Source organism: Monodon monoceros, unplaced genomic scaffold (genome assembly GCF_005190385.1).
Source record: "Monodon monoceros isolate NGI ecotype Baffin Bay Population unplaced genomic scaffold, NGI_Narwhal_1 Super_Scaffold_11, whole genome shotgun sequence".
NCBI classification, from domain to species: Eukaryota; Metazoa; Chordata; class Mammalia; order Artiodactyla; family Monodontidae; genus Monodon; species Monodon monoceros.
In genome coordinates this window covers 53,795,951-53,817,720 of record NW_021703767.1, presented here as the reverse complement: position 1 = coordinate 53,817,720, position 21,770 = coordinate 53,795,951, and the positions used below count along the sequence as shown (strand labels likewise).

The following is a 21,770-nucleotide window of genomic DNA, read 5'->3' as shown; positions in this document are numbered from 1 at the left end:
TCAATCTGAAAAGAATATCTATAAACATTTAAATAGAAAATTTAATAAAGTACTTAACAGTAAATATTGAATGCTTTGCTTCTTAAAGTATGAAACGAGACAAGAATATTATCACTTCATTATACTGGTGGTCCTAATCTGTACAATAGTGCAAAATGAACTTTATTATTCACGTACCTATATAATATTAATATTTCATGAATATTGAAAATATAGATTAAAACAGCTATTATCTGCAAATGACATGGTGTGTGTATATAGAAAATTCCAAAAGAATTCACTAAGAACATTAGAATTAATAAGTGAATTTGGCAGCTTTCCTGAATAAAAAGGTAAATATAAAAACTGTATTTCTGTATACTAGGAACAATATTTAAAATAGTATGAAGTATTAAATACCTAAAAACAAGTACAATAAAAGATGTACTAGACCTTTCCTCTGAACATACAAACGCATTTTAGAAAAAAATTTTAAAGACCATAATAAATTGAACAATATAAAATGTTTATGGACCAGAAGACTCGACATTGTTAAGATGTCAGTTTCCCCTAAACTAATCTGTAAATTCAAAGCAATATTGACCAAAATCCCAACAGTTTTTTTCTGAAATTTGCATGCTGTTACAAAGAACATAAAATAGCAAGAGCCAACATGATCTTGAAAGAGAAGAAAATAGTTTGAAGGACTTATATTGCCACACAGCAGTATTTAACACAAAACTACAATTATCAAGGTAGTGCAGTATTGGTGTAAGGATAGAAAATAAATTTGAAAATTTTTGATAAATTTATACATTCGTGTAATCTAGACTCTGATCTCCTGATCAAAATATAAAATATTTTTATCTTCCCAGAAAGTTTTGCCTTGTTGCTTTCCAATAAATCCTCACCCCTTCCCCAGAGTAAATCACTGTTATGATTTTTATGACCATAGATTATTTTTTCTGTCCTTGAACATTATAAAAATGAAACAGTGAGTACTCTTTTGTGTCTGACTTCTTTCACTCAAAACAGTTTGAGAGTTTCATTCATGCTGTTGAGTTTCTGTTTTGGTTTTTATTGCTGAGAACTATGAATATAGCATAATTTGTTTTTTTCATTATCCTTTAGATGGGTATTTGGGCTCGTTCCAATTTTGGCTGATACGAATAAAACTGCTATGTAAATTCATGTATAAGTCATTTCATGGGCATATGTTTTAATTTTTCTTGGACTTCCCAAATTTTCCCATCCACAAATTTTGAGAGTTTTATTTATCCCACGTCCTTGCCAATGTTTGGTTTTCTCAGTCTTTTAAATAATTTTTTGAGTATGCAATTCTTTATCTGATGACTGATAATGATTAGTCCATTTTTATGTGCTTTTTTGGCCTGGAAATGGCTGAGATATATATATATATATACACACACACACACACACACACATATATATATATCTTTTGTGAAAAATATTTTCAAGTTAATTGCCTTTTTATTTTTCATTTGGTTAGTGTTTTTGCTATTGATTTTTAGAAGTGCTTTATATATTCTACATATGAGTCCTTTGATAGCTATGTTACAAATATTTCTTCCAACCTTTGTATTGCCTATATATTTTAAAACATTTTAAAGTAAACATATGTCAAGGATTATTATTCAACATATGAATGAAGTAACCAGTAAGAATTTTTAACTGGTTCATATAAGAATTTGAGTTATAAAGATTCATAATCTCTACTAAAGAAAATTGACTTACATTGTTATGAATAGGGATTATTTTGTTGCTAGTAATCCTTTGCATGGCTATCAGTCTTCTACAACTTAATCACTACAATGTAGAGTTATAAAATTTCCCAGTCAATAGAAAGTTAATGAAAGGTGCATGCTCCTATAGAATCAGATAATTAGAGGGTTCTCTAGGCAATGCCTAGCACTCCACTGAAAGGATACCAAGTGCAGTCTTTTAACTATTTCCAAGTTGTGGGGTATTTTTTTCCCCAAAATATTCCTTCCTCTAATCACCTGTGACTATGAATAATCTCTAAAGCTTATTCTTGATCACAAAAATGTCTAGTTCATTAGATCTTGTTTGATTCCTTACTAAGATGCATCAATAGTGTTAATCAATTATATATGTCTTCTTGCATTTTCTCGGCAGACCTTGAGCCATACAGTATAGACCAGCAACTAAGTCTAAAGAATTTACTTTAGTCTAAAATATTTATAAGGATTTTTGGATTGGAATTTTTACATCCTTTTTGATTACTTCACTTAATATGATAATCTCTAGGTCCATTCATGTTGCTGCAAATGGCATTATTTCATTCTTTTTCATGGCTGAGTAATATTCCATTGTATATATATTCCACATTTTTTTAATCCATTCATCTGTCAATGGACATTTAGGTTGCTTCCATGTCTTGGCTATCCTAAATAGTGCTGCTGTGAACATTGGGGTGCATATATCTTTTCAAATTAGAGTTTTCTCTGGATATATGCCCAGGAGTGGGATTATCGGATCATATGGTAAGTCTATTTTTAGTTTTTTTAAGGAACCTCCATACTGTTCTCCATAGTGGCTGCACCAATTTACCTTCCCACATATAGTGTAGGAGGGTTTCCTTTTTTCCACACTCTTTCCAGCATTTGTTATTTGTAGACTTTATGATGATGGCCATTCTGACTGGTGTGAGGTGATATCTTGTAATTTTGAGTTGCATTTCTCTAATAATTAGCAATATTGAGCATCTTTTCATGTGCTTTTTGGCCATCTGTTTGTTTCCTTTGGAGAAATGTCTATTTAGGTCTTCTGCCCATTTTTTGATTGGGTTGTTTGTTTTGATATTAAGCTGTATGAGCTGTTTGGCACATGTAAAATTTTTTTATTTTACGTATTTAATATTTTTGATGCTAACTTCTATTTCTCAGAGAAAACTAAATGGTAGATAATTGAGAACTTTCTGTAACATAGAAGAAGTTTTAACAGTACCAAAGTGCATGAATAAAGGAAAAAACCTTATATTCCTTTACACATTCTTATGCTCAGTGATCAATCTTCCAGTAATCAGTCCTTCATAGACATCATCTCCCATAGAAATCAATGGGTAATTACCCATTTATTAACTCAAGGTGATATTAGTATAAGTTATTATGGTACCTAAAGATCTTGAAAATTAAGGTCTAGCTGACACACTAGAAAACCTAGTTACTATTGGTATAAAAATGATCAAACTTATGATTCGATTTAATTGAACAAAATTTTATATAAACATTATTTTAAAGATTAAGCATTAATCTGAGTCATCTGAGAAACAGAAGACAAGATGGCATTGGTCATTCATGAGCTTCTTTGGGAGATTCCCTGCTGTGAGGGAAAATGAGAAGGGAGCTGGAGGAGGCTGGGCGAGCATCCGATTGTGATCCGTCTGACCCCTGTGAAGGAGAAAAGGAAAGAAGGAAGGAAGAAAGAAAGCCTTAGATTGCAGTGCCGTTTTATGAATGTTTTGGCAAGGCCAGTGTAGAGTCTCTGTGCCAAAATAGTCTGTCAGAGGAGTCCCAAATCACTGGAGTGTGCTTGCCTTAACATCCCTTTGCGCTAAGTCATTGGTTGGGAGCAGCTCAGTGGAAGCATGCCCTCGGCCAGGATGCAGTGATATATTCAAAGCATAGCAGCTGGGGGTGTCAGTCAGTTGTAGTCACTACAGTTGGAAATTTGAGTGGTACTTTTTTTTATGACTGTCATAGTCTATCCCTTACATCACACAGATCTGCTTCTCCATACAAGTTCAGGGATCAGCTTCTCCATGATTCCTACGGGCTTATCTTTCTTTCTTTCTTTTTTTTTTTTTTTTGCGGTACGCGGGCCTCTCACTGTTGTGGCCTCTCCCATTGCGGAGCACAGGCTCCGGACGTGCAGGTTTAGCGGCCATGGCTCACGGGCCCAGCCGCTCCGGGGCACGAACCCGTGTCCCCTGCATCGGCAGGCGGACTCTCAACCACTGCGCCACCAGGGAAGTCCCAGGCTTATATTTCTGAGAGGAAACTTAGCAGATTAGTGAGATAAGCTACAGCTTTAATAGTTGCAGTTGATATTGGGGCTAAAACCATTCTCATCTTTTACCATTTCCACTCTCCATTCCAAATTCCCCTCACCCTCTGCTAATGCCGTGTTGGATCTTAGTAGCTTACCTGGTGGTGTGACCCAAATCTTCCTTTCAGAGGGCTCTGAAACTCTGGGAATTATTTCCAGGCCAGAGTTGCTGCTTATGTTCATTTTTTGCTACAGTGGACAAAAGAGTACCAGTTGCCATCCAAGTGGATCACCTGGGTTCCACATGTATTCTTCCCTTTCCGCATTGTGCAGAACTATCTCTACTCCTCCTGTCGATCATGGTTAATTACCCTGGACAATATGGTAGTAACACCTTGACAGCTGGTCCCTGGACACAACAATTCCAAAGTGCCTAGCAGCAGCTCTAACTTATAGTTCATTGGAACCCTTGCTCTGTCCACTGGCAAGATTATGTCCCTGTGCTCTCAATTGATAGCTTTATATATTTTGAAGTTGTGTTATAGGTGTATATATCATTAGAATTTTCTTTTCTCGATAAATTGACCTTTATCACTACAAAATGAGCTATTTTTCTCTGGCAACACTTCTTGTTTTAAAGTCTACTTTGTATATTCATATGGCTACTTCCATTTTCTTATGATTATTTTATCTTTACCTTTTAATCTATTTGTATCTTTAAATTTAAAGTATGTCTCTTGCAAACATCATTCAGTTGGTTCTTGACTTTTTAATCCAGTGTGACAATGTGTGACTAATACTTGGAATATTTTGTCTATTTACATTTAACATAGATATCGGTATGATTTTGGTGTAAGTCTATCATCATATTATCTATTTTCTGTTTATACCATCCATTCTTTGTTACTTAGACTGAATTTCCTGCTTGTATTTTTTTAAGAATTTTATTCCAGATATTGTGCATAAAAAGTAGAGATTGAAGTGTCATGTTGTTTGTTATGTAGTTTAGAGAGCTGAATTCCTTTCTTGTGTTGAGCTGAGGCTAGGTCACAGCTTTTATTAGATTGAGCTCATTCTGTTTAAATCTCATAAATATGTGAGCTGGGAGTCAGTTGGCTGCAGCTTCAAATATGTTGGTTAGTCTTTGGATTCTATACCTGTAGGACTCAGCAGTCTAGTCACCGTGAGAATGCATGGATTATGTTTCTATTCCTTCCTCCACTGAAGCTCTCTTTGCAGAATTTTGAGGACAGAGTTGGTGGAGAGAATTGTCAGACTCAGCAATTTGCTCTTGTACTTGGGACTTTTCTGTACTCCAGTTCAGTCTACACTATCATTCAGGGCTTGTCTGACCTCTCCCGTTCCCACGTAATTGTTTCATCTTTAGCATCTCTCTCCTTAGTCAGATGTACCTAGGCCATATGCCCACCTCCAGGTATGGAGGCTGTCAGCTTATCAAGACTCCTTTGTCACATTGAAAATATGACTTTTATTTTGTTAGGTTTTTTCTGGCTGTTACCACTAGGATCAAGGTGTTTTTCATCCCATACATTTCATCCAGAAGCAGAAGTCTTTTGCTCTTTCTTGAAAGGTCAGCTGCATATTATATTCTATCTAATGTTTGAGCTTGAGACTTTTTAGGCCATCTTATTTCTCCATCTTGTTGAAATACGAACAGAAACCATAAGTTTATCTTTACATTATGACTACTAGAGGGATGATATATTAGTGGTTTAAAACACTGATGTGCGTTAGAATTTTTTGAAGCCTATAAAAATATAGATACCTTGGTCTTATAATAGATGATTCAGATTCACTCACTTCATGGGGAAAACCCAAAGGAATATATGTTTTCCAAAGGCTCCTCAAACTTATTTTGATGCAAATAGAAGTTTGAAAAGAAAATGATGAATTAAATGAATGGTGCCCTGAAAGTCCGTGATGTTTATCTATATTTTATCCCTAGTGCCCAGCACAGAGCTAGTGAGTGCTCGGTTTATGTTTATTGAATGGGTGAATGCATTCATTATGGCATCTTGGTTTTCTACCTAAATCAGATGTGAGATGATTTAGACATTTTAGACATTATTTCAGTAAGTAAAACTATAGCCGTATGAGCAAAGACTGAATCAATTTACTGCTTTTGAGAAGGTTACCGATGTCCTCCTTGTTGCTTAATATATTGGACACTTTCCCTTATATATTTTATTTGAGCTCACTTTAGAGTTTGACACTATTTTCCTCCTGAAATAAAAATATTTCCTTGCCTTTATTTTAAAAAATTAATTAATTAATTTTTTAACATCTTTATTGGAGTATAATTGCTTTACAATGGTGTGTTAGTTTCTACTTTATAACAAAGTGAATCAGTTATACATATACATATGTTCCCATATCTCTTCCCTCTTGCGTCTCCCTCCCTCCCACTCTCCCTATCCCACCCCTCTAGGTGGTCACAAAGCACTGAGCTGATCTCCCTGTGTCCTTGCCTTTATTGACACCATAACTTTCTGGTTTCTCCCTACCTGTTGGTCTGTTCATTAGAATTTATAATTCTGGTTTCCTCCTACTAAATCTAGGGCTTCTAACATGCTTTTTTTTTTTTTTTTAGGGCTTCTAGCATGCTTTTTGAAACTTACCATAGTTGCCTCATTTATCTCAAGATGGGTACAACAAAATTCTTATAGACAAGGAATTCGCTATCAATGCATGAGTCTGTGTGTGTGTGTGTGCATGCACATACACACGCATATATTCCCTATCAAGAATAAATATTTATTAAGTTTTCTTTACTGTGCTAGATACTGGGAATACAAAGAACCTTAAGATACCACCTCTGTGCTTAAGGAGCTTGTAAATCAAATAAGTAATGATATTATTGTAATTCTGAAAGAGTTCTGAGAACACTGCCCCAAGATATGGAACACAGGTTCGTTCCTCCTCGAAGACTTTAAATGTCCTTCTCTTCACCTTCTCTTTTTATTTTCTTGGAAATTTGTTTTAAGGACTTCACTGTCTTCAAGTATATGTACATAAGAATTTGTGATAGGAGGAGATGGGGGAGAGCAGTGAGGAGGAAAGGTAAGAGGGAAGGAAGGATGGTCTCTAGGCATGTGGCTTTCTGCTGCTTTATTATAAACAAGCATGAACAGAATAAAGATACACTATAGTATTTTAACTTTCTAAAGCGTCCTTAAAACTTCCTCCAATTTTATTTTCACATTACATTTTACTGATGGAGAAACTGGATCAGGGTATGTCCATATGTCTACTAGACACCTCCATCCTTCAGCCCTCAAAGCACATTTCATCTACAGTATCAGTTTGATCCTAACCACAGTCCTCTGAGTTTGTTGCTCATAAAACAGGGAGCAGCAGTAGAATGAACCATGTTTGAAAGGGAAAATAACCCAACCCAGCTGAATTTAAATCTCTGCTCATCCATTTGCTAGCTGTGTGACTTCCACTTAACCTCCATGAGCCTATTTATCTATTAAATATGAATAATAATTCCTACCAATAGAGTTTTGTGGCTGACCTCATGCTTTCTAAATGTTGGTTAACTTTCCCTTTTGTCTGAATTTACTTTTGTTCCTGGAGATCAGTTCTTCCAAAGACAGGTTTTTTTGTTTTGTTTTTTTCTTTTCATGGCAAAAGACAGTAATCTGTCTGTAATCTGCATTTGAGAAGGTAAACACGAACTGCATCTGGCTGTTACTAGTCTGGTAGAGCCCATATCCCTTTCTCTCACATGAAACAAAGTCTCAGGGAACACTTTATCCTATGCAAGTTTTACTTTTTAATAGCACAGCAACACCCTAGATGGAATAATCTCTTGAAAATAGAAAAAAAAAAAAAAAGAAAAGAAAAGAAAAAGAGGACCTGGAAGTTGTTATGTGCCATGTGTGTAGCTGCACAATTTCTAATCTAGTAAGAATTCAAATGTAACAATTAATGTCACATCTCACTTCATTCAGATTAGTCTAAAGCTTATCTGCCTCAGGCAGTAATAATTGGGACTCAGTAAAAGATGCTAGAGCAGATGGAGGTACTACAGTTTCCAATTAAACTCTTCTTTGTTAAACTTTGTATTCTTTCATGATTTATTGAACTGACTTCAGCTCTCCATCACCTACACAACTGCTGTGTGTGTTTAGCACAACCGGGCGACTTTGGTTACTTTCTTAGGTAAGGAAGGGCTTTGTTTAAATAGAGAATCTCATTTTACCTTAATGAGATAGTTGTAGAAAAGATGGCATTTCCTTTTGTAGCTGGAATAAAACGAGAAGGAGAAAAAAGGCAGTTGATGTTTATCGAGCACTGGGAATGCCCTACAGGCATTTTGAATAAATATACTCCGGGGCAATGCCTTGTACGTATTGTTGCATTTAATCCTCATAACCATACTGTGAGGAAGAGGTTGTTTCTTGTTCGCTCACCATTTTGTTGATGAGAAAACGGAAACTGGCATGAGTCTGAATCAGCAAGCTTATAAAATCATATCATCAAGGGAAAGAAAGGTAAGAGAGATTTTACAAATGAGAATGTTGAGAATGTTAAGAATAAAAACATCTGGTTTTATTAAAAGAGGAACATAGAGCATATACATGTATATATGAATCAAAATTAATCTTTTGAAAATTCGAGGAGTCTCTTCTGCATGTGAATAGCATCACTATGTGAAGCATGTAACAAACGTGTGTAGATGTCACACAGCCAGACACTGTGCTAGGCATTGGCAGTTTAGTGGTGGAAAAGACCGCCTCTATTTTTGCTTTCATAGAAAAAATGAACACAAATATTCATGTAATTCCAGTTAATGCTTACCCATTGTTCACTAAGAAGATGAGAGCTTTGTCTGCTTGAGTAGTCTGAGGTGATTAACAAGGCAGAAAGGATGCACTACTGTGGGAAGTGCAAAAGAACTCTAAAAAGAAGGTGGGAAAAAGGCAGGTGCTATCTCACCTCATAAGTCCTAGTTCCTGAGAAGGACTATGGAATAGAGTGAGAGATGGGTCAGGTGTTTCAGTATCTTGTTAAGAACAGCAGGGTCTAAAAGTGTTTAGAATTCCTCAGAAAGTGGAATTTCTTTCTGTGCAACTCTATTTGCTCCCAAGAAATTACTGTTCTTCTTGGCACTTTAGTAAGGCAGTTTAGCTAGTCAATAGCAAGTAACACTTGCTAACTGTGTATTTCTTGTATCTCATGACCAGGAGACACTTAACTGTCTTAAAAACAGTGTATTTGATATGTCATTCTACATACACAGATTCAAAAATTTTGTGTTGCAACATGAATTCTCCAAATACCGTAATTTGAATTAAGCCAAAAATAACTTAATCATTGATAGCTTAAGTGTAATGTTGATGTCGTATCTTTTGTTTCCAGAATTTTAAAATAGTTGGTTCTATTTTCAAGATACAGTGAAAGATGTAAATTCAGGAGTAAACATATGATGTGAGATGTGAGTTTATGATAAAGTTTGGTGTAGAAATTAATGGACAGTCCAACAAAAGCATCTCAAAAGCAAGCAGGAAAAGAGTAATAAAGGAAAAATAAAATCAGGGATTAGTCCGCATATTTGGGCAAAATATGAAGCAATATTCAAAACATTATTAGACTGTTGAGTTTATCTAATTAATAGGAATGTTGGAAAGGCTCAGATATCACAAAAATGATCAAAGGGTCAGAAAAAAGGAGCTATAGAGAAAACTTTAATTAGAAATATAACGAGAAGAAACCCCTCATTACCACACCTCATAACACAAATTTGAATATAACACAGTCACATGACTCCCCAAAGAAAACTCCACAATAAAATTATAAAATTTTTAGCATATAAGGTAATAGTTCTATCCCCTACATTAGCAGTGAAATTGGGCTTGGAAAGAGAAAGATAAGAGCAGACTTAATAACTCTTTATTATAGTTCTTTATGTGGTGAACTGACAAATTGTGGAAGCAATGTACGAAGATGAATGATTTGTGATAATGGCAGTGAACTCTTCTAAAACTTAGGGAACTATTCTAATTCTAGTTCTTTGTAGCACATGGATATATCATAAAACATGCGTGTGATTCCTCATTTATACATGGGGATTATACTTGGTTTATTCATTTAATAAAGCATTAGTGGGTTAAATTAACATGCTTTCAGAAAAGGGATTTGAAAAATTAAAGTTACAGAGTAAAGTTTCTACCTATAAAATAGTCAAATGATAGAGTGGATCAGAGAAGATGGTTGTTGTGATGCCATGAGTAGGAGGAAATTATTTTAGTTTTGACTCTAGAAAGTTAGGAGGTTCTTACCACAAGAAGTTAAGACCTCGTGCCCCTCAGAGACTTGAAATTTTGCCTTTTAGGTTTTATGGAAGTGCCATGTGTTAATTCAGTGGCTTGAATTCTAATCTAGGTTCTAAGGTGTGGGAATTCTAATAAAGGCCGCAAATGAACTTCTTATTATGCTGCCCGGGCTGTCTTACATAATAGTTTCTAGACACACCCTTCCTCTTACCTGCAGAAGTCTCTCTTACTTGCAGGAGTCTATGGAATGAGGACTAGGGTACAAATACAGTCTACTGAAAACGTGAAAATGTGCAGTTCTCTATTATTGCTGTTAAAAGAATCCATAAATTTTCAAACGTTGTACTCTCTCTGAAGTACAACTTTCCATTTGGAAATAAATACAGGTTTATTTCTTTGGGTCTTCAGGAAGCAAACAACTTAAAGTATGAACAATGAAAAATGTTTTAGGAATATGGAAACTTAATATTATACTGTAATGGTATATAATAGAATTTATATTTTTTAAATGTGTCTGTGTGTGATATCCACATTCAATTTCCTAGCCAATTTTAGAAGTCTATCTAAGGTAGGGATTAAGAATGCCAGAAGAAGAAATCAAAGAGAGCGAATTAATATTCAGCTTCTGACACTATACAGATAGAAGTTTATAGAAGACAATAGACTTAAAAGCCTGGCTTTGGTAAAACAGAGGATTTTCTACATTATTTTATTTCTTCATGAAGCATAACATGAGTGAGGCTGATGAAACTGGACTGCAGAGTTCCATTTTCAGGTGGTCCTTATCAAGCAGGGGCAGAGAGAGAGGGAGAGAAAAACTGCTGCTTGTCTTGGTAGTTTGTGGGGAGAGGAAGGCAGAGGAGAGGACAGAGAGGAGGGTGAGTAGATGAGGAATAAGGGCTCTTACTATCTGCCTAAATTTGAAAAAAAAAAAAGAGTTGACTTGATATATTCACATGGGTATGCGGGGCCTGAGTCCATTCAGGCTGGTCATGCTTCCCTGGCAAGACTGAATGGAAGTCTTTGAGCCTCTATCCCTCAGATGCTTCCAGCTTGGCATGGAGTGGTTATGCATATACTTGCTGTAAGGCAGCTAGGTAGATGGTCTGCACGGTGTTCTGGGATCCCAGAATTTCTCCAATGAAGTGATGAAGAGATGTTGAAATTGCTGGCAGGTAGCAGAGACCAGGGATCAAGACAGAGTGGTCACCATAGGTAAGGACTTGAGACTGGGTGAAAAGTCCTTATGGGTCCTAGCAGTGGTGCCAGCATGTCACCCCAAAAGCCTGGTCCAGCCACCTGCCCATCAGCAGTCACCAGTCTGGGGAGGAGACTACTCCATATATTCTGTATAAGAGAATATAGAGATCCAGGTGATACCTCATGGATCTGAGGAATGAATCTCTCCACCATCCTTTCATGTGTCCATCACCTACTTCTATGAGGACAAGGTCAAACCCCCTCACACACTCATATAAACTTGAGAGGACTAAGGGGGTAAATCTGAAAGACTGGACGTTTACCTTAAAAGACTAAATTCTGTGAAAGAGGCAAATTTTAAAAAGCCCTAATAGGAAGTTGAACTTTGGAAAGACTGAATAATGGTTGTTGAAACAAGAAGAGGCAGAAATAATTTAACTGACCAGTTGAAAAAAAAAAAAATCTTCCTACCCATGGTTAGAGGTTGTGAAAAAAATAAATGCAGATTTAAAGAATTTAAGAAGCTATTTTCTTTGTGCAGCTCAATCACAGTGAGTAAATATTAAAATCTTCACAGAGTTTAGAAAAATAATGGAGTTTGAGGATTAAAATGTTGGTGTTTCTCTTGGGAAAATGATAATTTCAACCGATACAAATATTTTGAATTAAGAAAAGAAAAATGACTTTACTATTGCCTCAGTGGAATTACCTCCAGAGTAGCCAACTTTGATGCAACAGAATCTGACTTGAAATAGCAAGTCCTGGTTTGAAAAATGCATTAGCATTATTACCTGTGTCACTTCAGGTAATAAGTCGATTAATTTCTCTGAGCCTCAGTTTCTTCACCCATGGAATACATAACGCTAACCTCGCAGAGTTGTGATAAATCTCTCATATATGATCATGCATATGACTTGTAGTGCAGACCCGAGCCAAAGCCAAAGCCTGCGTGCTGCCTGTTTGGTGTATGAAGTTATAGTGGGAAATGGCCTTGCCCATTTCTTTACCTGCCCTATCCATGGCTGTTTCACACTACAAAGTTAGAGTTGAGTAGCTGTGACAGAGACTGTACTCTGTGAGCAGGTGCTGTTGTTTTTATCATGTTAACCCCTTTGCTCTGAGTCCAAGCTCATATAATTGCATTTTGGTAAATACATATAGTTTTAAAGGCTTCATTCTGGAGAAAACTATTCTTTCATTCAAAAGTATATTTCTCATTGTAAGTTAACCAACTGGCAACAGGTTTATAAAGCAGCCTATTCAGAACTTGGTTACATTTTCTCTCTTTGCCAAGGCCTGATCTCCCCAACTGAGCTGATACAATTAAACTTCTGAGTCTAAAATCTAAGGACCACCTGTTCCTCTGCAGCCACAATGAGCCATTCCCTGCCCAGCATCATCACTGAGATCAGGAGCCTGCTACTTTACCACACTTACCACAGGATAGCCATAAATTTTTGCCTCCTTATGTGAACATGAAATCAAAAGATAAATTACTTTCAAAAAAGACACAGTATATCCGCTTTGATATTTTTCCTTTTTCTTTTCTCCAGTGTTCATCCTCACATGGACCATCTGTCACCTGCTGCAGAGCAAAACCTACTGAGAACAACAGGTAGCTATTCCGTGAAAGGTAACCTTGGGTAGATTTGCCATGATTCTAATAATAATTTCAAATGTTAGTTTATTATTAAATGAAGCCTGATTTCTAAAAAATAAAATTAGTGATATAACATCCAGTGATGGGAACGTAACATGCTTGCGTTAATTGTGTCACTCTTTAGGTAAGAAGTTAGTTGTTAACAGCTAACCACCTGCCATGTGTTAAAACATAAGAGGCTTTAGATTCCTTTCTGGAAATAAAACGTTTTTGAAATTGAGATGCTGTAATTTTGCCAAATGCTGATGAAACCCCAAAAGGTAATTATGTCAGCCTGAGAAGACTATGATGGTGAAAATAAGATTAAAAAAAGAATTGTGGGTTTTCAGCCATAACCAGCAGACAATTTTAATTTTGGAAGTGAACGTCACTGTGCTTGGACATAGTTTACATTTTTTCCTCCCTACCAACTGTTCCCCTCATTTGCCTGAAAACCTTCCAGTTCCCTCTCACCTTCTTTTCTCTCTTTTCCTTCTCTTCTTCCTCTCTGGACTCTTCTCTGCTTCTCACCCCTCCCATGGCCACAAATGCTCTTAACAAAACTTAGAATAATATAGAAACCTGTGCTCTTTCAACAGTGATGGGAAAGCAAAGGGTTTTCTTAGTGCATCACCTTTGCTTCTTCTTTACACATTAAAAAAGTATCGAGCATTCCCCACAAGTCCAATTCAAGGAATCTGTTCTACAGATAGACTCTCACCAGGGTGCAAAGTTCTGTTATGAAAATGTTCATTGCAGCCTGAGGATGGAAAGAAAAAGAGAAGCTGAGCCCAGCAGAGAGCTGGAACGATAGGAGCAGTGGGAACAGGAGAGCCCAGGAGCTGGGAGCAGCACTAATAATGGAGCAAGGTTCAGGAACAGCGTGGGAGAGAAGAGCCAGCAGTGCGGGCTCCCCGCTTCTTCTTGGTCCCCAGTGGGCTGTGTGCCAGGCAGGTATCCCTGCAGCCTGCATGGCAGTGGTGACAGACACAGCTGAGCAGTGCCAGCTGCCTTACAGGAGCCTCCCCACTGTGTGGATTCTAAAATGCTTCCACATCCAAGATTAGCCAGTGCCCTAATGGGAAGGATTGAATTGAGGGATGGGAAACTGGCATTTCCAAGTGGCATAGCCAGTGGGGAGAAAACTCAATCCTTAAAAACCACAGAATGAAAATGGGTCTTTACATAGAATTTGTTTTTGAATAGTGACCATTTTCTGATCATTTTATCAGTAAAAAAAAAAAAAATGAGTCTTTTTTTCTCAGATCTTGTCAAATTTTATACCAGTGGTAGTTGTTCGTGAACACACCGCTACTAGGAGCCATCTTATCTTTGTCCATACTCCAGGCTAGCATGACATAAAACATCTGGCAATTTGAAATGTTCATTAAAACATTTAAAGGAATATAATTGTAGTATAAGCAAAACATACTAGTACATGGATAGACCAAGATATTTGTTTCTGAAGCATCATTTAAAGACAACTTAGAGACTAGAGGTTTATCAAGTACAGTAACTATTTTCACTATTGTCCAGCCCATTTCAGAAAGTCAGATTTGATGGTAAAATTTTACTCATTTTGCCTGTGAGTATTATCTCACAGGTTCCTAGTGAGGTCAAGATTAAAAGTTTGAAATAGTTTTTCAGCCACTTAATAACCTCTAAAAGAGGTCTACTATGGGTGACTCATTCTTCAAAGCAGTATACTAAGACCTTGTGAAGAGGTTATTATTTCATGTGTTATGGGCTAAATTGTCCCACCTTCCCTCTGAAATTCATATGTTGAAGCCCTAACCACCAGTACCTCAGAATGCGACTGTATTGAGAGACAGGGCCTTTAATGAGGCTATTGATTTTATTTATTTATTTTTTTTTTAAATTGAAGTTTAGTTGATTTATAATGTGTTAGTTTCAGGTGTACAGCAAAGTGATTCACATCTATATGTATATATATACATATACATATTCTTTTTTCAGAATTTTTTTGCATTATAGGTTAGTACAAGATATTTAATATAGTTCCCTGTGCTACATAAGTAGGTCCTTGTTGTTGAGGCAGCTAATTTAAAATAAGACCATTAGGGTGAGCCTTAATCCAATCTGGCTGGTATCCTTTATAAGAGGAAATTTGGACACACGAGAGAGACATCAGGGATGCACTTGCACAAAGAAAAGGACATGTTGGGATACAGCAAGAGAGCAGCCGTCAGCAAGCCAAGGAGAGAGGCCTCAGGAGAAACCAAACCTGCCAACACTTTGATTTTGAACTTCCAGCCTCTAGAACTGTGAGAAAATACATCTCTGTTGCTTAAGCCACCCACCCAGTGTGTGGTATTTTATTATGGTAGGTGGAGCAAACTAATACAGTGTGTCACAAACAGACTTTATACAGCATAAACTATACAAATTTCATTGTTTTAACTCAGTATCATAGCTGTAGAGAATCTCTTTTTATTTTGTTGGTGAGGCATTAGTAATGAGCCCAAAGTATCCTAGAAAAGTACTGGGTACATCTGAGGGTACTTTTCATTGACAGTGTATTAATGAAAGATGCCAGAGAGAAGGAGAGCATTAGGCTGCCAAAGGTATTTATTGTAATAAACTTTGTAGGATGGGTCATGTGACATGATGAATCCTCAATTGTTTGGCCTGCAGCAAGAGAAAAACAAGTTAGAAACAGGCAGTGCCAGGACTAGGGAAACCTTCTCAGCAGAGGGTTTGCCTGTGAGGATGGTGGCAGGAATCGGATTTGGGATCCAAGTTGATGCAGCAAATTTGTTCTCCATCTGGACTTGAATTGATATCCTGAGATTCAAAATCAGGTGGTGGGGGCCCCTCAGCCTGAGTTTCCCTGCAGTAGTGCCATGGAGACAGGTGGATGGGGGTTGTGTGGTTTCCGGAGTGTGGGAGTCCATCTGGGTTGAAGCAGGATTCCAGCCAGCTGTTGGCAGGAGGGACAGAGGGTCCAACTCCTAGGGAAAGTAGGCTTGTTTTAGAACCCTGTTATGATTGTTGAAACTGAGAAGCCAGATCCAATCCTAGTCAGAAAACTGGCATATAAATCAGGGCTTGAAACAGTTTTCCATTCGGGTGGAGAAAGCAACAGCTCTGTAGGCACAAAAGCATCTTGGAACTCACACCTGTTACAGGGCTGACAGTTATTGCAGACCCTAATTCAAAATTATACAGCCAAGTTTGTTCATTTGGTTCGGGCATGGAGAGGACAGTATGAGAAACAACACAGGCGATCTGAAATGACATGCATGGTGGAATCTTAAATGTTTTGAATGGTGCTGACAACTCAAAAGATACTGGAAGCACAAGCAAAGAAGATAATTTTTCTGGCAGGCAAGTAAAGCGGTTCAGGGATGATTACTTCACTCTTTAATTTATTAATCTATTCTTCAAAAAGTTCGTGGTGTTCTGTTGCCCTGAAGGACAAACAGCTCAACATATTCAATTTCATAAGAATAATGCAGATGAGCAAAAAGCAAGCTAATCATCTACTTTATATAGAAAGCAAGTGTCTGAGAATGTCTTTAAATCCATACCCCTTACTCCCTATATCCCACATCAGGAGCAGCTATGGCATGTATAATTAATATAATGATAATTCTAAGTAATTGATAAAATGTGAAATTTGGTTATATTGTACATAAGAAGGCAGAGAGGAAATTTGCTATTTAATGAGTTGCTTTAAGAGTCTATACTGGGACTTCCCTGGTGGCTCAGTGGTTAAGAATCTGCCTGCCAAGGCAGGGGACATGGGTTTGAGCCGTGGTCCAGGAAGATCCCATGTGCTGCTGCGGAGCAGCTAAACTAAGCCTGCGCGCCACAACTACTGGAGCCCGCGCACCTAGAGCCCGTGCTCCGCAGCAAGAGAGGCCACCGCAAGGAGAGGCCTACACAACGAAGAGTAGCCCCTGCTTGCCATTAGAGAGGGCCCACGTGCAGCAACATAGACTCAATGCAGCCAAAGATAAATAAATAAAATAAATAAATTTATTTAAAAAAAAAAGAGGCTATACTAACATTGTAAATATCTTTTGAAATTCCGTTTTTACAAATTTTTTCTTTTTTTGCGGTACGCGGGCCTCTCACCGTCGCAGCCTCTCCTGCCACGGAGCACAGGCTCCGGATGCTCAGGCCCAGCAGCCATGGCTCACGGGCCCAGCAGCTCCGTGGCATGTGGGATCTTCCTGGACCTGGACACGAACCCGTGTCCCCTGCATCAGCAGGCGGACTCTCAACCACTGTGCCACCAGGGAAGCCCCGTTTTTTACAAATTTTAATCTTTAATTTGTGTTATATAATATCAGATCCCATTCATGCTTTGCAAATGTGAAATTCTCTGTGGTAACTCAATTACAAACATTTCCATAGAGGTACAAATGTAAGTGATTTAGCAGATGTAACAAGTTTTCATTCATAATATATATGTGGGTATGAATATTTATATGCAGGTATATCCATTGCGTGATTACAGTGTACTGAGAGGAATGGATTTCTGCACATCATGATAATTATCATTAGTGTGTGCTTACTAGTTGTCAGACATTGTATTAAATGATTTTACAAACGTTAACTCTTTTAATACTCAGAAAACTTCTTTGTAGCAAATACTCTTATCCTGATTTTACAGATAAGGAAACGGAGAGCTAACAAGCGGTTAAACTGCCTAGGGCCCTAGACTTGGAGGGTGGTGAAACTGGAATTCGGGCCAAAGTCTACCTGGTAGGCATTGATGCTCTGAACCTCTCTGCTACATTACTGTACAAATTAACTTAAGTATTCACGAATGAAGCCACAGTTGTACAGTCAGTTTATACAGAAGCCAGTTGGCTTTGGGTAGAGGAAAGACCGCTGCTTCACTGTCACCATCCTTGACACTGCTCGAAACATCTGTGCCTCTTATTTCCACATGGTTGGGCAAGACTGAGGAGTTATATTTTATAAAACTTGCAGATGAATAACTCTTTCAATTCCACATTTTGATGCCGTGGCATCTAATATGTAGGAAAGTAAGTTATGACATTTCTTAATACTTTCTAATTACATCTAACTCAACAGCAGATAGTATGATGGAAAGAAGAGCATTTCACTGTAGGCAATGCTATTTACTTAACCTCTATCTCATTTTGCCCCATCTGCAAAATAAAGGGATGGATTCAGGTTCCTTTTATCCTTAAAACTTTTATTCTAAGCATCTAATTCATTTCTAGTCAAATTATATTTTTTAGAAATAATACAAAACATGAAATTAATATTCACTGAGCTGTTTTTGTACTCCAAGGAGTGTAAACACATACATACACTCACAAATTTATTCACTTGTTTAGTTACCTAAGGTACTTTGTATAGTACTTTGTATAGTAAAACTGCATAGCATGTGATATTCTATGCATTTTATAGAAAAAGCATATTAGGACTTAGAAGTCATTGAACTTTCTAAAGATCTCAATCATAAGATGTAAACTTGGTATTTAAAACCAAGTTTATCAAGCTCCAAAGCCAATGTACTTCTGTTTAATAACTAATCTTCAGTTTAATTGGGAAAGTAACTTCTTTAGAACACACTGTGTATTAGGTTAGGCAAGGATATGCAGTGTAACAAATTAGAACATGCAGTAACAGTGATGTAATATGGAATTTTTTTTTTTTTTTTTTGGCCGCATGGCATGGCTTGTGGGATCTTAGTTCCTGGACCAGGGATAGGGATTGAACCCAGGCTCTCCGCAGTGAAAGTGCTGAGTCCTGACCACTGGACCACCAGGGAATTCCCTGTTTCTTATTCATGTGAAATTTAGCAGCAGGTCTTAAATGGTTTCAGAAGAGAGTGGGCAGAGGATATATACCCACCCTTAACTTTTGACTAGAATTTACATGTATGAATTCCATTTACATCTTGCTAGATGGACTAATCATACAGCCCTGACCTAATAGCAAGGGCAATTTGGAAATGTGGTTTTCTTGCATTTTCAGAAGAAAAATGAAATGAGATTTCATGAACCCACAGCATTGGTTCTGCCTGTGCTGTATCTCCACCACTGGTCATGGTGCAAATAACTGAAGGACTGCTACATTATCTTTTATTATTATGCTTATAGACAGAAAGAGGGTAACACAGAGCTTATGTCTTCCTGATAGTAGTATTCTTTATTTAGAAATTTCCAGAAAACTGTAATATAGTGGGACATCAAAGCCTTCCTCTTGATATAGGAGTTCCACAATTGCTTTATCATGTTTCCCATCTTCATCATTTCCCTCCACTGTCTCTCACAGGGTCCAGGCATCTGTACTTATGGCAGGGATGTTGAAATGTGGCTGTAGTGATTATGGATGATTAATGGGTGAAGATACTAATATTTTATCACCTGCTTGAGAAGCCTCTCGATGGAGGTAAATATTTAGAAAGACACCACTGAAATTTTGAAACATTGTAACGGTGTGAGTTTTATGGTCTACTATCTTCTCTCAGTCTCAACTTAACTATATTAAAAAAGAAGGCATGTTTCATCCACAATGGTTTAAGCTATTTCTGAGCAAAGGCCTGACCTTTCTGCTGAAACAGAATTCACAAATGTAGACAAACTCAGGCAATGATGCCTAGAGCAGTTTAGATGAGAAGGCTGAACAGGAGCACTTCTAGTCTGTGTATTCCTTGACTCAAGTGCCCTTTGCTGCTTGCCGGGGAGCTTGGGGAGGGCAAGATGACATTTTGGTGGTGCAGCATGACCTAGACCTGTGATTCTCAACCTTTCCACGTTTAAGATTCCCATTTAAATGTCAAACTTTTCAGAATCCCCAAAGACACTAGTTGTATTTTTTTGAATCAATTGCCAAAGAATTTTAAGATAATGAAGGAACTACAAAACAATGAGGAACTACAAAACAATGCTAATTCCGTTGAACTCAGTAGTAGTTTTAAATGCATTCATATTTTATTAATTACAATGCATATATCTGAAAGATAGTCAAAGAAATGCAAGACAGATTTATGTAGTCAATCAACTATTCTTCGTGCACTGTGGACTTGAAGATGCTTTGCAGTAACTCTGAGGACCACTGGTTGGGAAGCCTTGAATTTGGCTGAAGCATGGGTCCTTGTGGTGCCAAATGCAGTTCTGAGCTTCACAGTAACACTGCATGTTACTTGTATATATTTGACATATACAGGTACTTTGAACAGTTTTAATTATTTAAAAGTAAACACCTGGTTATGAATATTCCACATTTCAGTAGAAAGTTAGGATGTGCAGAATGTATATGTGTACATGTGTGTTTGAATATTTATCCATTCATTTGCTGTTCTAGGCATTGAGGAAAGTGGTGAACATAAACAATAAAAGCTAAGACTTATATAGTGGTTAATATCTATAAAATATATATTTGTTATTATATATTTTAAAGTGTATTAGTCCTGTTATTAACTGTATTTTCCAGGTGAGGAAACCAAGACATAGAGACATTAAGCAATGTGCCCAGGACTCTAATTCTAGTGTTTAGTTCTCAAATCTGTGCTCTTAATCTTTATGCTGTGTGGTCTTTCAAAATCGTTACTATCCTCTGTCTCATGGACCTTATATTCCATTGGGTGAAAAAGAAAATAACCAAGTAAAAAATTAAGAGACGTAATTAATGCATATACAAGTTCTGTGATAGAGTGAGTGCTGGGCATCTGTTTTCTATAGGAGTGTATAGGGAAAGCCTCATTGAAGAGATGACATTGTAATATTTAAATAAGGATATGTTCAACTTCTCCCTTCTCAACCAGACCATCACCATCAAAGCCTCTCTTTTCTTTTTAGGGAACCAATTGCAAATACAGTGCTTGTGAAGTCATAATTTGTAGCATCTACAGAATGATTAGATTACTGGCTCAGACATATCTTTCCAACATAATTTCATTATATATTTATCTCTTTGTATGCATAGGTAATCTCTGGGTTGATCAACTCTGCCAACAGAGGTCCTACATTAAAAATTCTAAGGAATTGCTTTTTGCTTGTGATTTTTTTTTTTTTTTTTGGCCACCGCCACGCGGCATGCAGGATCCTTAGTTCCCAGACCAGGGACCGAACCCGTGCCCCTGCAGTGGAAGCATGGAATCTTAACCACTGGACCGCCGGGGAAGTCCCTTGTTTGGGATTTTATTGCAAAATTGTATTATACTGACTCGTTTGCCATTCTTTTGTTTCTATAGACCACTTCTTACAAGAACTCTGAGCATAAGTTATGCTAAGAAGTTGACTTAAAAGAAAATAGCATCTAATAAATTTAAGCCAGCAGCACATCAGGGTGACCTGCTACCTCAGCCATGCTGCCAAGCTCCTTATATTTTGAATTGCTTTCACCTTGTTCCATTAACTGGAACTTTGAAAAGTAAGGTCATGAGCGTTAGGAGCACCTCAGAGGCAGGCTCCATCTCATCTGCACTGTTCCTCCGTATTCTTATGTCCTTGTTTTGACCCACGAGGTCTGCTTCCCACATTTGTGGTACCCACTGGTGGCTTGTTATCTATATGCATCCATTGCTCTATGCTGTTGGCTCACTTTTGCTCTGAAATACATAGGACACACACACACACACACACACACACACACACACACACACACACACA

At 37.3% G+C, this 21,770-nt stretch overlaps 1 protein-coding gene across 1 annotated transcript in view; it reads left to right on the top strand.

The window, feature by feature from the left end:
* The window catches only part of LOC114890266, a 458,648-nt gene that overhangs the window by 54,059 nt on the left and 382,819 nt on the right, over nt 1–21,770 (top strand). Inside the window, exon 3 of the mRNA XM_029213703.1 lies at nt 13,064–13,125. Coding sequence (XP_029069536.1) covers nt 13,064–13,125 — 62 coding nt within the window. The remainder of the gene's footprint in view (nt 1–13,063; nt 13,126–21,770) is intronic.